Source organism: Onychomys torridus, chromosome 4 (genome assembly GCF_903995425.1).
Source record: "Onychomys torridus chromosome 4, mOncTor1.1, whole genome shotgun sequence".
Taxonomy (NCBI): domain Eukaryota; kingdom Metazoa; phylum Chordata; class Mammalia; order Rodentia; family Cricetidae; genus Onychomys; species Onychomys torridus.
Window position 1 is genome coordinate 346,580 of NC_050446.1, and position 17,413 is coordinate 363,992.

At 47.6% G+C, this 17,413-nt stretch overlaps 1 protein-coding gene across 2 annotated transcripts in view; it reads right to left on the reverse strand.

Moving 5' to 3' along the window:
- Positions 1 to 17,413, reverse strand: part of Olfml2a (olfactomedin like 2A) — a 32,180-nt gene extending 14,767 nt beyond the window's left edge. Inside the window, exons 1-4 of one of the 2 annotated variants that reach the window (XM_036186316.1) lie at positions 17,233 to 17,413; positions 9,404 to 9,667; positions 3,668 to 3,775; positions 1,591 to 1,779 (exon numbers count right to left, since the gene is read on the reverse strand). In XM_036186316.1, coding sequence (XP_036042209.1) covers positions 1,591 to 1,779; positions 3,668 to 3,775; positions 9,404 to 9,667; positions 17,233 to 17,337 — 666 coding nt within the window. In that variant the 5' untranslated portion in view covers positions 17,338 to 17,413. The remainder of the gene's footprint in view (positions 1 to 1,590; positions 1,780 to 3,667; positions 3,776 to 9,403; positions 9,668 to 17,232) is intronic. The other variant, XM_036186317.1, reaches the window with a different exon arrangement.

A 17,413-nucleotide genomic window follows, 5' to 3' on the forward strand; every position in this document is an offset into this window, starting at 1 on the left:
GTGGTCCCACTTGCAGTCAACAAGTCCCACTACCACATTGTCAGCACAGGAGGTTGCAAGTTGAGGAAGAAGGGCTGGAGTTAGGCAGTCATGTAGGCTGGCTGCAGCCCTGGCTCAGCCACGCCCTCTCCCTGTGACCTCTCTCCATGTTTCTTCATGTGCCAAGTAGGCAGGAGGTCAATTCTACTTACAGGTTGTAGGATGAACTAATATTGTATGTGAGGAAGTCAAGTTCAGAGTTTGACTCCTAAAAATATGAAAATGAGGCTACTGGGTTGTGTCCTGCCCATGGATGACTGATCTGAGGGGCACCAAAAGGGTGGCTACTTGTTGCACTCATGGCCAAGTGACACACTCTGAGTGCCACCCAAAGAAAGAACACTTACTTCCTAACTTATCTGGAAAATAGGAGGTCAATTTTTTTTTTCCTGGCTTGACACAAACTGGCTTGTAGGCAAGTCTGCAGGCATTTTCCTGATTAATGATGGATTCGATGGGCCCAGCCCACTGTGGGTGGTGCTACCCCTATGCAAGTGGTTCTGGGCTACATGAGAAAGCAGGCTAAGGAGGCCAGTAAACAGTATTCCTTTATGGCCTCTGCTTCAGTTCCTGCCTTGAGTTCCCATCCTGACTTTCCTTAGCGATGGAGTATGACCTGAGTATGTAAGATGAAATAACCCTTTCTTCCCCACATTGCTTTTGGTTATGGTCTTTATCATAGTAATACTTCTGAAGGCAAATTAGAACAAAAGGATCTACCAGAACAAGGGGATAAGTCTGTGCAAAGACATGCTGACTGCTGTGGGTCAGATGGTATTAGTCCTCAGGGGTCCCTGAGATACTGCCATTTATTTACTCTGCACCCACCCGGTGTCCCAGCTGCAACAGAAGAGGCTAGAAACAGGAAAGCTAGCTTGGTCTTCTAGTTCTGTGGATATCGCTCTGTGTAAATAAAGTTCTGATTGGCCAGTGGCCAGGCAGGAAGTATAGGTGGGACAAGAGAGAAGAGAATTCTGGGAAGTAGAAGGCTGGGGAGAGACACCGCCAGCTGTTGCCATGAGAAGCAACATGTAAAGACACTGGTAAGCCACAAGCCATGTGGCAAAGTATAGACTAACAGAAATGGGTTAATTTAAGAGAGAAGAAGTAGATAACAAGAAGCCTGCCACGGCCATACAGTTTCTAAACAATGTAAGTCTCTGTGTGCTTTCTTGGTTGGGTCTGAGCGACTGTGGGACTGGCGGGTAAGAGAGATTTGTCCTGACTGGGCCAGACAGGAAAACTCTAACTACATTCTAGGGCCAGAGGGAGGTTCCCCCAACCTCATTTCCAGTACTTTGGTAACTGGGGATAAGAATAAATACCAAGTTTAGGGGCCAGCCATCCCCCTGGACTGAATCTGCAAGTCTGCCCTAGCTTACCTGTGCTAGGCACAAAGTGGAAACAGACACTCCCCAGTTCTTGCCCTGCACACCATGGACTCTCCTGCTATGCTTTCTGTTAGCTGTCTCCTAAGGCTCCAAACACATACAAGCCTGTGTTCTCAAGCCCAGCCACCTTCTGTCCCTGTGATCAGCGCAGAGGTCTCACCTGAGCTTTGCTGTCAGGGTTTGAGGCGGTGGCATCCCTCTGCAGCAACTGGAGGCCCAGGCTGGACAGTTCCTTCTTAATGCTCATCATGATGGCTGACTGGTTCTCATAGCTCTTCAGCTGCTCATTGAGGTGACATATGCTGTCTTTCACCATCTCATTCTCCTGGCTCAGGATGGCCTTGATGCTCTGTGGGGCAGGATTCATGGTCATTCCTGGCCCTGCTGCTTCTGAGCTGCTGCAACCCTAGAGGGACACACCAACTTGTCCATCGAGACTTGAGAGGCATAGATACAAGTGGGGCTGGTAATCAGGGTGGAAGAAAGCATGTCCTATAAGGCCCTGTAGTTAATGATTTTTATTCTCATGAACAAATGAATAAAAAATAGGTAATATATGTTCATATTAGTAAATGAAAAAGATGTAAGTAGGCCAGGTATGGTGGCACATGCCTCGAATCCCAGTACTACATGCTTTCTCACGTAGCCCAGGATGGCAGGCCAGGTGGATCTCTGTGAGTTTGAGGCCAGCCTGGGCTACATAGGCAGTTCCAGAACAGTCAAAGACACATAGTGAGACCCTCTCAACTAAATAAATAGAGATAAATAAATAAATCCCTCTCTCTTATTCATTTTTCAGGGATGACAATGTTACATGTTTTTAATGATAGGGACAAATACACACACACACACACACACACACACACACACACACACACAGAGCGAGCTTTTCAACACTTGTATTTTTCACTTAACAGCTTATTTTGAGAACAGTTCCATATCTGTCTACAAAGCATTCCCAACTCCTTTTCATGGATGCATAGTATGCCACTGTACACCTAGGCCATAATTTAGTTAGCCTGTCTCTAAGGGTGGCCCCTGAAAGTCTCCAATATTTAATATTTAATTTAATTTAATAATTACTTTAATATTACTTTTTCAAAGCTGGGAGTGGTAGTGCTTGCTTGTGATGCCAGCACTCAAACCAAACTTGTTAAAGAGACAATCAGCAGACTCAGAGCTATGAGGCGCCAGTTTGCATTTCCAGAGGGGAAAAAAAAAGAGGAAAGGTCAGGGCTGGAGAGATGGTTCAGCAGTTAAGAGCACTGGCTACTCTTCCAGAGGTCCTGAGTTCAATTCCCAGCAACCACATGGTGGCTCACAACCATCTGTAATGAGATCTGGCACACAGACAGAACACTGTATACATAATAAATAAATATAAAAAAAAACAAACAAAGAGGAAAGGTCAGCGGAGGGTGGCCTGAGAGCCGGCTGTGTGACAGCACGTATAGGTAACACTGTTACCAGGAAAAGTTCTCTTGTCAGCTTCCCAAGCTGGCCTGGGATCAGCCAGGAGGAGATGATCCAACAGGTCTCAGATGATCCGTGTCACTGTGACCCCCAGCTTGGGGTTTAATCAGGGGTCAGTCTTCCCTCCCATGGCACAGGATGCCCAGTTACCACCTCCTTCTGGAAAGGAAGTCCCCATGCCTGCTCCTGGCAGCGGCATGTCCCTAGATCCCTAGTGCTCAGCAGAGGCCGGATGCAGGAAATGGGTGGAGGTCAGGCGATGCCAGGGGAAAGGCAAGCCTTGAACCTTCAGCCCGGACCTCCAGGCTTATTCAACTGTTCTCGTACCCAGAGGGTAGTCCTATAGAATACACAGCCTGTCCAGTTTGTACTCTAGTACCTTTGCTTCCACACAGGTAGTACTGGGATTGTGCCCCATGGAGGTTTGATCTGTTCTGCTACATTGTACCAACCCAGAGGCACCACTGATATGATACTTCTCTGTGAATGATACCCTAGAGTTGTGCAGTGTGGACCCTGATGTTGGCAGCACCCCCTCAGCACTCCTTCTGTGCTACCAAATAGTACCTCAATTCCCTCATCCAGGCTTTCGGCTTCCTTGGGTCCTGGAAACCCCCAGACCTCTTCGCCAAAGGCAGGACCCTGCAGCCTTCCCAGTTCCCTGCTGGAGTTCTGTTCTGCTTCCTGTGGCCACCAGGGTAAAACAGAACGTCTCATGCCCCTTTGGATACAGCCCTGGGCCCCAGGCCCTGCCCTGCTCTTACCTCCTCCAGCGTGTTCATCTGGGAGGCCACCTTGTGGATGTAGGCATGCACCTTCATCAGATCCATGCTGTATAGAGCACCCTCCAGGAGATCCACCATAGACTGCAGCTGGAGGTGGGGGGTGAAGTAAGGAGACAGATGGTTAAGCAAGTATATGAACATAGCAAGCAGAGGGCACAAAAGGAGCCCCACTGCAGGAGAGAAGTCCAGAATCCCAGAGTCCCACAGTGGCTTGGGCTACAGCCAATCATAATCATAGGACACAAGGAGCAGATAAGATTTCATTGATGCATTTTTACAAATATGGGGATGGATCTGAAGGTCTTCTACATACTAGGAAATATTCCACCATTGGGTCACATCTCTAATAAGTTGGGGATATATGTGGGTGATACATGTATCTCCAGTTTCTTTGTGATGGGACCATTCTCTTGTAAAATATTTTGAAATAGACAGTTAACTGTTATCACCCACAATCACCTGTCTGTTTGATGGAACATGGGAGCTCTCCCCATGCCTTGTACCTTATACCCAGTAACCATCCTCTCTGTGCAAACCTCCTCCTGAATGACAAAGTAGGTACCTCCAAAGACACAGTCAGCATGCTCTCCAGAGGCAGTCCTGAGGTGGGACTGATGGCTGTGGGCTCCTCAGCAGCCAGGCTGCAGTTGCCCCTTGGCTTGGGGCCACATTTTTACTTGGGAGGTCTCCCCTCATGGCCCTGCTTTATGTACTTTGCTGTAGTGACTCTGGAGAGCGCTTTTATAACAGGCTTCTTGGTCATGAGTCACTGGCTGACAGGCCTGCTTGATTCAATTGATAATCCAACCCCAAATATGGACCTTTTTACTTTTTCATATTTAGATTTTTATTTTATGTGTATGGGTGTTTTGCCTGAGTGTACGTCTGTACATCACGTGGGTGCTGTGGAGGCTAGAAGAGGTCATTGGATCCCCTGAAACGGGAGTTACAGATGTTTGTGAGCTACCATGTGGGTGCTGGGAATAAAAACCCTGGTCCTTTACAAGAGTAGCCAGTGCTCTTAAGCGAATCGCCATCCCTACAGCCCCAGTAGATTAGTATTGTTTGAACTGAGCTCTAGAGATGGGGCATACACTGGCGGAGCAGAGGTGCGGCCTGCGCTCAGAGCTGGGCAAGCTGGGTTATGGAGCTCTACTCTTTTACTGCCGTGTGAGCGGCATGGGCACAAATTGCTTGTGGTGCCTGCTGTGGCAAAAATCTGTAGAGAACAGAAGAGGTTTTAGTTTTCCATGATGCTTTGTAGCCACTTGGCAGAGCAATTTTATTTGTGCTGACTCTCAGAAGATACTGGACTTAAAGTTTGGCATGCCTGCTTCCTCTCTCTTTCTTTCTCTCTCTCTCTCTCTCTCTCTCTCTCTCTCTCTCTCTCTCTCTCTTCCTTTCATTTCTCCCTCCCCACGTCCAATGCAGGGGAGCTCAACTGTGGAGGCTATAGGTCAATGTTAGACATCTCCTAACACTCTCCATCTTATCTCCTCAGACAGGGAACCTGGAAGTCACCATTTTGGCTAGATTGACTTGTCAGCAAGCTCCAGGATCCTTCTGTCTCTGCCTCCACCAGCACTGGGTTACAAGCATGTGTCTCCATGCCTGGCCTATGTGTGGGTGCTAGGGATCCAAACTCAGGTTCTCATGCTTGCAAAGCAAACATTTTACCCATCAAGCCTCCTCCCCCCAGCCCCTTCCTCTTCTTGTGCCTCTCTTTCCCCATCTTTCCCTTTTCTGCGCTGAGGAGGAACGATGCTTGCTAAGCAAGTCCTCTAGCACTGAACTGTACTCCAGCTCCATTTATCCAAAGACCATTTCTAGAATACTTCACGAATATTAGTCCTTGACAGACTCTGGTGCTTGTTTCTTCAAGTCAGGGTCTTGCTTTGTAGACCAGGCTGGCCTCCAATTCAGATATCCTCCTGCCTCTGCCTCCCAAGTGCTGGGATTAAAGGTATGACACACTACACCTGGCATTGACAGACTTTTTTTTTTTAATGTTGGGTTTGTTTTTTTTCTGTTGGTTATCTTTTTTAAAAATTTTTTTTAGATTTATTTATTACGTACACAGAAGAGGGCGCCAGATCTCATTACAGATGGTTGTGAGCCACCACATGGGTACTGGGAATTGAACTCAGAACCTCTGGAAGAGCAGCCAGTGCTCTTAACCTCTGAGCCATCTCCAGCCCTGACAGACTTTTTAAAACCTCAGTTTTTTTTGTAAAGACTTATTTTAGTGTGTGTGTGTGTGTGTGTGTGTGTGTGTGTGTGTGTGTGTGTTTATATGAGTACAGGTATACTCAGCAGCAGAAGAGGGTGTCAGATCCCCTAGAGCTAGAATTACAGGTAGTAAACTGTTCAATCTGAGTGTAGAGAACCAAACTCTGGTTCTCTGAAGGTGGAGCCAAGAGTTCTCAACTGCTGAGCGATCTCTCAAGCCCAACAGAGAGCCTCTGTTTTGTTTTTTTTTAATAGATTTATTTATTTATTATATATATAGTGTTCTGCCTGCATGTGTGCCTGCAGGCCAGAAGAAGCCACCAGATCTCATTACAGATGGTTGTGAGCCACCATATGGTTGCTGGGAATTGAACTCAGGACCTCTGGAAGAACAGCCAGTGCTCTTAACCTCTGAGCCATCTCTCCAGGCCCTCTTTTTTTAAAAAATAATTTTATTTTTATTTTATGTACATTGGTGTTTCACCTGCAGGTATGTCTATATGAGTTTGTCAGATTCCTTGGAACAGGAGTTACAGACAGTTGTGAGCTGGCATGTGGTTGCTGGGAACAGAACCCAGGTTCTCTGGAAGAGCAGCAGTGCTCTAACCACTGAGCCCCACCTCTAGCTCTCCCACCCACTTTTTAAATTGGACCTTCACTACAGATAGTATCAGAAGAAGCCATATACGTGAGGAAGTGACAGGCAGCCATGGGACTAAAGTAAGGGCGAGAGGGCAGGGCAGCATTCCCTGTCAGAGCATTCCACTAACCTCTGTCCAGAATGCTGTCTGCCTGAGGACTCCTATGCATCCCCAGGCCCATGCCCAATGTTATCCTCACTTTGGGGCTCCCACAATCCCTGGCAATTCCTGGCCCAGCACAAAGCACATTGTTGGGGTCAGCAGCTGTGTCCCTAGAAGCCTAAGGATGGGCCTATGCCTGGCCCATGTCCAAAAACAAAGAGAGAAGTGGTAAGAGGCATTCTTTTTTGGCCAGTCTACCCAAGAAATGGGGCAAGATGGCATCCCCTCTCCTATACAGCTATGTAGCCTAGGCCAGACCACAGCTGGAGTTATTAGCATGGGCAAAGGGGCTTGGATAGAGAGGTGGGCTGCAAGGCAAATTCTGTACCCAAAGGGTCCTCTTAATTCCCTCCCTGGGATGTTTACACAAACTTCTTGCTGAGGGCAGCAGATCCAATTGAGTGGAAGAAACCCTTGTATTGGCTCCCACTGCCTCTGCCCTGTTCTCATTTTAGGGTTTCCCTGGGTAGCCTGTAGGTAATCTCTTCCACCTCTCGCATGTTCTACCTGGTAGGGTAACGCTATCTCTAAGGCCAGGCCAAGACCCTGTGTCTGCTATCCACTGAGAAGGCCTAAGGGACAATGGCTTGGTGGGAACCTCAGCCTCATGACCTTTTAGGTGGGCAAGCGACTGCAACAGAGAATTTGGGGCTCAGTTTAGTCTTGTCACTCCTTTCTGTTATTTCAGGCAATTTATATCCTTTCTTTGGATTCAGATTCACAAATAAAGCTGACAACATAAGCTCCCTTCCTAAAAGGCTTCTAGCAGAGATGATATGAGGCAGCCTTTAGATAAAAGGCCCTGTACGAATTCATAGTGAGCATGCTCACAACTCAGCTGCAGAAGCTGAGCATGATAGGGCATGCCTGTAAGCCCAGTACTTGGGAGACTGAGGCAGGAGTGTTGCTACAAGTACAAGGTCAGTCTGGGTTACAGTGTGAGATCTTGGATCCACATGTCAAAACAATAGGACCTCCAGTTATTGGACCACTGACTTGAGAAGAAACTGAGTTTATCCCTGTAACTGCAGACAGGCCTGTAGGTTAGATGCTAGAGTTCACAGGGCACTGGGGAGGCTCCAGGGAGACAGTGTGATCCAGGCACCACCAAACTGTTAGAAGGTCACTGGCTTAAAATGTGCTACTCCCTCCAAGTTTAATAATTTTGGCATAAATGTATGTAGTACAAAAATAAACCTAAAGTTAATTTTTTGTTTGTTTTGTTTTGTTTCTGTTTTTGTTTTTCCATGACAGGGTTTCTCTGTGTAGCCTTGGCTGTCCTGGAACTCACTATGTAGACCAGGCTAGCCTGGAACTTGCAGAGATCCACCTGCCTCTGCCTCCTGAGTAATAGGATAAAAGGCATATGCCACCACTGCCCAGTTCCTAAAGTTAAATTTAAATAAAACATTTTTAGCCAAATCCTGGAGACAGCACTTCATGGGCCTCTTGCTTCTCTGTGTATCTTGTATGCAAAGGAACCAAACATCTTACTTTGGAATCACCTAGTTAGAGTGAGTAAGCTTGGGTGAGACAACATTTTCCTCCAGGAAATGACACAAGGTTTTAGTTCTCTGAACTCAGGGTTCTTCTATCCCACACCATACTGAATATAGTATGCTGAAGCACAGCAAACCAGTGAATGAGAATGGAGATTAGCTGGGAGTCATGAAGTCCCTTTGTAACCTTCCACTAGCATCCAGGGCTATGTCAGTTTATAAACTTATACAAGTCAGGTAGCATCTCAGACCATTCATGGTTTCTGACACCAAACAGGCCAATGAGATGCATGTTTGGAAGAGATTGTAAGAGAAAAGACTTACAAAGATATCAAGAGGGGAATAGAAAGATGGTTCAGCAGTTAAGACCATTTGCTACTCTTGCAGAGAAACTGGATTCAGCTCCCAGCATCTGTAACTCCAGTTCCAGGGGATCTGATGCCCAATTCTGGCCTCCATGGGCAGCAGACATGCATGTAATACACTTACATACATGTAGGCAAAACACTTATAATGTATTATAAGATAAAAAAATTTATAAGATATGGAACAAACCTGCCCTTAATATAAGGTCCAACAAAGTGGTCCTTTAGAGAAAGGCAAAAGAGCAGGTGGTTTAGATATATGATTTAGACACAATAGGACCTGGGCTCAAATCCTAGCCCCACCTGGCACACTGAACACTGGCATGGCACTGCCCACATGTAATATCAGTACTTGATAAGTAGAGGTAGGAAGATCAGAAGTTCAAGGTTGTCTTGGGCTACATAGGAAGATTGAGGCAAGCCTGGTATACATGAACCCCTATCTCAATTAAAATAAACAAAAATAAGCCTAGTATGATGGCATATGCCTATAATTCCAGAATTCAGGCAGCAGAGGCAGGACTGCTGAAAATTCCAGACTGGTTATCCCTGTATATACAGTAAATTCCAGGCCAAAATGGGCAACAGATTATGACCTTGTCTCAAAAAGCAAGACAAAACCAACAAAACAATAATAAAGTGCCCCAGCATTTGTAATACAGCCAGGTGAAGGTAAATGGTTTAGATGACACCCAGGACAGCAAGTGATTCAAGGGCCCCACTGACTTCAGCTGGTTTCACTCAGAAGCCTCAGTTTGCTGACTTGTGATACTGATGTCATGAGAGAGCAAGGCCAACCCCCTCACTGTGTCAGCCTACCTTGAGTAGTTTAGGTGCCTGCTTTTGGAGATTTTCCAACTTCCACTCATTCTCACAGGGGTTGAGTGAGGAAGGTGGAGCAGTGCAAGAACAGCGGCAGTCGGTCCCTGAACTTAGTGTCTCCACAGAGTAGAAGTCCTCTACTCGGCCACGCCCACTGCGTACCCGGCTGCATGCATCCTTGCTCAGTGGTCTCATGATGCATTTGCAGCGGCAGTCAGAGCCCTCTGAGGTTATCCGTACCTGGTCCAGGTTGCCAAACACCTGCAAAGTGTGGGCAAGAGGGGTTCCATTTGGCCAGCACTGTGGAGGCAGGGCTAGGGGTGGGGAGATGGATGGTGAGTGTAGCAGAATTCAACCTGCTGGTCTTTGGGTGGCACTTAGAGGTAAGAGAGAAGGAACAGGGATGCAGCAGCATTATTATAATTACAATTCAAATGTTAATGCACAGCTGTGGAAAAGTTTAAAAAAAAAAAAAAGACTGTCAGTGTGGCACCTCAGCTCATGCTTTTAATCCCAGCACTTGGGAAGCAGAGGCAGGCAAATCTCTGTGAGTTTGAGGCTAGCCTGGTCTACAAATCCAGTTCTACACAGGCAAATCTTGTCAAAAACAAAACAAAACAACAACAACAAAAAAACCACAAGGCCTGGATCCTGGGTGAGAAGGCAGCATACTGTTCCTGTCATCTTCTTGCATCTGGAAAAGTAGGCTCCTGACTCAGTGGCTAGTGGAGATTCAATAAAATATAGAAAAATAAAATAAAATTAAAACCCCTCAAATAGTAGTTGGCACATACAAAGTGCGTCTTGTGTGTAAGCCATTAAGATAGATAAGGGCCGGGCGGTGGTGGCACACACCTTTAATCCCAGCACTCGGGAGGCAGAGGCAGGTGGATCTCTGCGAGTTGGAGGCCAGCCTGGTACAGAGTGAGATCCAGGAAAGGTGCAAAGCCACACAGAGAAACCCTGTCTTGAAAAACCAAAAGAGAAAAAGATAAGGATACAGACTCAGGGAGTCACAATCTCAAAGATTGCATAGCTTTTTAAGTAGAAGATTGGCTCCAAGACACATTGCTTTGTTTCTCTTTTTATTTATTCTTTGACAGTTTCACTCATGTACACAATATACTCTGGTCATTTTCTTCCCTATTACCCTTTATTACCCCTCTCTCTCCTGCTGAAGCCCTTCACTCATTTCCCCATGTCCCCTCCTACTTTGATAGTGTGTGTGCCCCACTGAGTTTTAAAATGACACCCCTCCTCCACAATCATTAACTGCCAATTGTCCCAGAGTGAGGAGTGAGGACTCAAAAGCCTCTTTTCCTAGGTGACTTCTATAGAACTGTTCTCCTACACCGTGGGTAGAGGTGACCTTCAACAGGTTCTAACCCCATTTCTTCAATGGCAGAATGGAGGACTCTTGTATCCAGCCTTCTCAAAATGGGGGTCACATGACAACATCTCACCTTGGGCTCCAGACCCTTAGTGTACAGCTCATCTCAGCCCAGTCCACAAAAACTCACCCTAGGCCTATGGCTGCTCAGCTATCACTGGATAAGAAACCATAAGGACACAAGTGAGCTCGTGGCACCCTGAGCCTCTGCCAAGCACCAAAGCCCTAAGGAAAGGGACTCAGACCTCCATTTCCTCTCTAGACCTCAGACACCTGTTTGAGTCCCTGGCTTCTGCCAGGCCCTGAGTGGGTAACAGCTAGTGGTGCAGGAGAAGTAGATCAGGGAACATTCTTGACTTCTTCGTGTTTTTGTTTCCCAACAAGGTTTCTCTGTGTAGTTCTGGCTGGCCTCAAACTCAGAGATCTGCCTGCCTCTGCTTCTCGAGTGTTGGGATTAAAGGTGTGTGCCACCAAGCCCAGTTTATTCTTGACTCCTTTAGACACCAAGATGCAACACAGAAAGAAGCTCTGAGGGCACAAAGTCTGTTGAGGGTGGCCTAGAGAAGGGTGCCCTTGAGGACAAGATTCTTGTGTAAAGGCTCAGTTGACTGCTGATGGGCCAGGGAGGTGGAATCACAAAGGCTCTGAGCTCATTGTAGCTTAATTCACTGATGAATTCATAACTGGGTGGCATTTTTGAGAGGTGGTGCAAGGCAGGAGGGGGCCTAGCTGAGGGAAGTAAGTCACTGAGGGTGTGCCCTGAAGAGTGGGTCTTATCTGCAGCCCACCCTCTGCCTTCCCTTTCCCTCCCGGCTCCTTTCATCTTTCACTACAACCTGCATCCTCCATAGCTTCAGAAGAAACATAGGAAGTCCACACAACCTGGGCTCACCTTCTCCAATGAGCTTTTTGTTTGTTTGTTTTTTTGAGACAGGGTTTCTCTGTGTAGCCTTGGCTGTCCTGGACTTGCTCTGTAGACCAGGCTGTCCTTGAACTCACAGAGATCCCCCTGCCTCTGCCTCCCAAGTGCTGGGATTAAAAGTGCATGCCACCACCACCCAGCCCAATGTGCTGTTTGATGGCAGGGTGGCTGGAGTCCATGGCCAACCAGGTTAGCCTTGGGCTGACCCCTGTGAGCACCGATCACTGCTGCCTATCCCACCAAGGACACAGGTGGGCTGACAGATGGAGTGACCCGGTCCCACACTCAGACAAGGCAGGAATACACTGGGCTGTAGGCTATCTGTTTCTCTGTGTGGGTGCACTGGTCTACTTTTTTCTAACATTAGCAACATCCTACAGACGAGAAAACAGCCCCAAGCCATGAAATGCCCAGTTGGAGAGGATGAGCCTGGGCTATGTGGATTTCCTGGGTTTTTTTTTTTTTTGGTTTTTTTTTTTTTTTTTTGTGTGTGTGTGTGTGTGTGTGTGTGTGTGTGTGTGTGTCTGTGTGTGTCTGCAGCTGTGCAGAGGGAACAGTGGGTGGAGGAAGAGTTAGAAAGGAGGGTGCAGTCCTGCTCTCTGTCCTGTTCCTCTATGGGTGGAGTGCACTCTGGATGCTGCAGGCTAATGTTCCCTTCTTTTCGAATAGACAGTCAGTCTCAGAGGCCTGCTGGTTCTCTAGCCTTCTGCTGGCCCCAGAAACCCATCAGATAGGAACCCAGTGTCCTCTCTGAGTTCTGTTAAAACTCTAGGACACTGTATCACTTCCCCATCAGCGTCAAAAGCCCAGTAGGTAGATGTTTGTATGTGTTTCGTGTGGTCAAACCATAGAGGGGTCTCCTGGAGGCCCCCATCTATTGCCTCGAACCCCACCCAACCAGCAGCTGCCTCCACATTAGACTGCTACATTCCTTCCTCCTCAGATGAGGTGCTATGTCCTGACAGGGGTGGTCAAGTCTCTCACACTGCCAGGAGCTGGAAGAAGGCCCCTGATCCCAAGCCCAGTTGCCAGGAATGCAGCAGGGTCCTGCCTCCAGTAAGGCAAAGCTGGAAATAGCCAAGCACCATGGTGAAAAGCTATGTCTGGACTATAGTCTTGGCACCTATACCTCCTTCCTGCATTACCTTGAGCCCTTGGAACTTCAGCCTCCTCCTCTGTAAAATGGGGTGGCTATTAATCCCTTCTTGAGCTTTTCATGAAACTGTAGTCAATGTATGGAGAGCACCTGGTATAGTTCTTGCCCACAGTAACTCCTACTTTAAGCAATCTGTGCTATATGTACTGTTCCTGGAAGCCCTTCCTCCTATTACCATATTACCTCTGGGCTTTGCATCTCTGTCCTTGCTACAACCCCACAGTGCCTTAGGGAAGGCTAGAAGCTTGTCCATTCAGACTGACTCTAAAACTTTGTTTAAATGTCATTCCCCTGAACACCTATGGCCACCAAGTCAAAGCTTCTGTCCTAGCAACTGAGCTGGGACTGACAGAAGTCTGCACAGAAGGAGGTCACAGGATCTGGGGCGACCTCCTGGGTCTGTTCCTTGGCTGAAAGTTGCTGTCAAATAGGAAAGTCCCTGCCTTAGCCCCCATCTTTCCCTGCAGCTGTGCACAGCACATGCCCCTGCCAAAGCTCCCAGATGTGTTAGTGGTGGTGGTTAGTGCTTAGAAGGCCTCTGAGTATTTATTTGCAAGGAAAGTGCACAGTGAGCTGCTAGAGGGTAGCTTAAGGTGTTTTTGGAGAGAGCAAGATAAATCTGGTTGGAGTAAGGGAGTGTTCTTGTAATGGCTGGGCAGACTTATATGAGGTTGTCTTTTGAAGTTGGGGATGCCTTCTTCTTCATGACTATTCCATCTCACCTGAGGCAGTTTCCTTGCAAAGCCCTCAACTGAAGTCCATGGTCATCTGGACACCTCTTTCTGGAGGCCCCGAATTCAATCCAGGTAAGCTATATGCAGAATCTTCTCCCATCCTATCCACTTTCCCTCTTTCCCAGGCAAGGTCTTTGTGCCTTCTCTGAACTCTGGACAATTTACTAGTAATGGTTTCCTAAGGTGTTACCCTAAATATTTCCTACCTTTGCACCTTGCTACCAACTTCATTACCATAGCCCAATGTCAGTATGTATTCCTCTCTGCTGGATGAATCTTCCAAAATCACTTTTCTTTGATGATCTGTTACTCTCTTAGTTTCATATTGCCTCCATAAATTCTGGACTGGGCTGGGGCTGTGCCTCAGAAGTATCTGGGATTGTACTTGGAATATGCAGATACCCCAGTGTCCCGGAGTGATGATGATTATGATGATGATGATTTGGGAGACCAGGTTTTTCTGTGTATCCCTCGCTATACTGGAACTAGCTCTGTAGACCAGGCTGGCCTCCAACTCATAGCGACCCACCTCCTGAGTGCTGGGCTTAAAGGTGTGAGCCACCACCACTCAGCCCCAGTGTGATTCTTTTGTTGTTGTTGTTGTTGTTGTTGTTGTTGTTTTCGAGACAGGGATCTCTGTGTAATTTTGGAGCCTGTCCTGGATCTCGCTCTGTAGACCAGGCTGGCCTTGAACTCAGAGATCCGCCTGGCTCTGCCTCTCGAGTGCTGGGATTAAAGTTATGCACCACTTCCTGGCAGCCTAGTGTGATTCTTTAGGGTGTTCAAATCTATTCCCAGGGGAGGAAATACTATACTTGGTAGTGTTAACAGGACAGTTGTATGTGATGCTAAATGTACAATGCTGGGCATGGACCTTGGTCCTGGTGTTCTGCCAAAAGGAGTGTTGATGCAGGTCCATTTCTTTTTTGTTATTTTGTCTTTTTTTTTTTTTCTTCCCTAGAGCTGAGTTCCGAACCCAGGGCCTTGCGCTTGCTAGGCAAGTGCTCTACCACTGAACTAAATCCCCAACTCTGCAGGTTCATTTCTTACAGAGAGATGGTGGGATTTTGCTTGGCCTGACACTGTACCAGAAAAAGGACTCCATTAGCCTGTCATTCTGCTTTTTCTGCTCAGAAGCCTGTTTCCAATTACACCCACATGCGGGAAACTCTAGGGTAGATGTGAAACAACACCTAAGCCCCTGGGACTTGCTTGCCTGGGACATCTGACCTGGCCCAGGAAACCACCACCTGCTGGTTGGTCCCTTGCTTTGGTTCCCACAGGTATCAGTTTTCTCTCTTTGCTCAAGCACCTTTCCACCCCTACATGTATGCAGAGTGAGGTCCCAGCAGCTCTTTCTCAGATAAGAGAGACAGGTAAATGACCACTTCCCAGGAATGTCTACTGCCATGCCTGGGTGTCATAGGAGGACCTGCCTGTCCTCCCCAACCTTCAATGCTCGCCAGCCATGCAGAAATACCAGGGCAGCTGTGAGTCCCCCTCCTACTCCAGGTCAGACAAAGCACTTCCTTAGATGGAAACTCCAAATCCTGTTTAGGAGAGCCTCACTATAAACATGAACTTAAAATGCAGGGAGACCACAGAGTACTAGGGTGAGTAGAATGGGCAGGAGCCTGCCAGAAAGACGAAGCCTGCTGAGGAACAAATTCAAAGCTCTAGGACCCTCAATCCATTTCAAGTTTCAAGGTGGTCCTCTAAACCCCCCATCCAACCCCAACAAAAACAGGCCATGTTTGGAGGGGAATAAGTTGTTCCTTACAGTGGAAAGAGAGGGTGATAATGAGAACAGCTCTGCAGAGCCAGCAGGAGACTGGCTGGGCAGGAATGCAGAGTAAATTCACCCATCACTTGATTTTTATTTTTCCCAGCTGGCTGAAGCAGAGCAGGGATGGGAGGTGTCTCGGGGAGGGTTGTGCTGGGTCTGCAGAGGCTTTATCCTCCCTGATTCCACCAGCTCCAGCTTGCCCTGGGACAAGTAAATTTACCCCCTTCCCAACCTAGCAAGTGTTTGGCTGACTCACTACATAAACAGGGTGTTGGGTTTTCTTTGTCTTGGCTTTGTTTTGGAGAGCCCTCTTGCTCTCTAGTCCTTTGCAAAAACTCAGAGATGCTCAAGTCCAAAAGTTCTTCCCAGCCAGAGGACAGTCAGAGGGTGAGAAAGTGCTGATCTGAGATTTTGCTCACTGAACCAGAGGGAACATTGATGATTTCTAGATTCAATGAGATTATGCAGAATGTTTAGCACCACACCTCGTAGGTGCCCAATAGATGATACTATGCTATCACAAGAGTCCCAGGAGGAACTGAAGCCCAGAGTCATATTTCCAAGTTTGTACAGCAAAAGAATAGCTTTTACCCTTTACCTGCTCATAGGCAGACTTCGATTCTACTAGAAGAAAAATGGAATGACATCAAGAGAAGTCACTGCCTCCCTTACCCTCTGTGATAAGCAGTTTTCCTCTAGGCCAGTGACCCCCAACCATAAAATCATTTCATTGCTACTTCATAACTGTTATGAATCGTAAATATCTGATATGCAGGATATGTGACCCCAGTGAAAGGATCATTAGACTTTAGAGGGGTCGAGACCCACAGGTTGAAAAATATTGCTCTAGGCTCATCTTCATCTTCATCAGGTCATTTCTAGATGACCCTTAAGGGATTCTTGATCTTTCTCAAATGCTTGCTTCCTCTATGTTCTGGATTTAATACCTGGTTTTGGGATTGGGTTTGATTTTAGGTGTGGTGCTCAACATTCTGCATAATCTCACTGAATCTAGAAATCATCAACAGTAGAGAGTGGGTATAATCTCCCCTCCCCATGCTTATAGGTGAAGAAATGGTGAATGTCTTTAATCTCAGAGCTGGGGAGGCAGATGCTATAGCGTCTCTGAGAGTTTTAGGCCAGCCTGGTCTACACATTGTGTTTGTTCCAGGACAGCCAGATTTTTTTTTTTCTTTCAACACAGGGTTTCTCTGTGTAACAGCCCTGGCCATCCTAGAACTCGCTTTGTAGACTAGGCTGGCCTCTAACTTACTGAGAGATCTGCCTATGGCTGCCTCTAGAGTGTAAAGGCATGCACCACTACCACTCAGGCAAGCCAGAATTACATAGTGAGACTGGTTAAACAAAGGAAGGAAGGGATGGAGGGAAGGAGGGAGGGAGGGAGGAAGGAAGGGGAAGGGAAGGAGGGAGGGAGGGAGAAAGGACAGATGGAGGCTAAAAGAGGTAAATGCACCAGCGACAGGTGAATAGTTTGTGAATTCAGGTCTCAGAGGCCAAGGCAAGCGGCCAGCCCAGAAAGATTCACGGAGGCTTTGGGTTTGAGGCCTGATCTCTGAGCATTAAGAGAAGGTCCACAGCACCTCTTCCTCAGGCTCCAGGATCTAAGCACCCTATCATTATCAGTGCTTCTTCTCGCACATGTTCCTTTCTCAAGAGTTTTGATTCTAGCAGAGTCCAGACTAAGTCCGAAGTCTGATCTGCCTTTCCTAGTCCCCATCTCCCTACTGAAGGCACCCTCCTTGGCGTGCACCCTCAGCCATAGCGCCCCCTGGCGCTGGCCACCGCTGAGCTGCGCCAGGTTCCAGCAGCGCACGTACCTTATTGTCGGGCCGCACAGGATCCGTCCGAAGCAAAAGCAGCAGCAGCGGCAGCAGCAACAGCCTCAACTGGAGGCACCAAGGCCGGAGGGCTGCCGCTGCCATGGCTCGACGGGCACCGACGTCTCCGCAAGCCCGTTAGGGAGCGCCGGCAACACCGCAGCGGGTAAGGCCCCCAGCC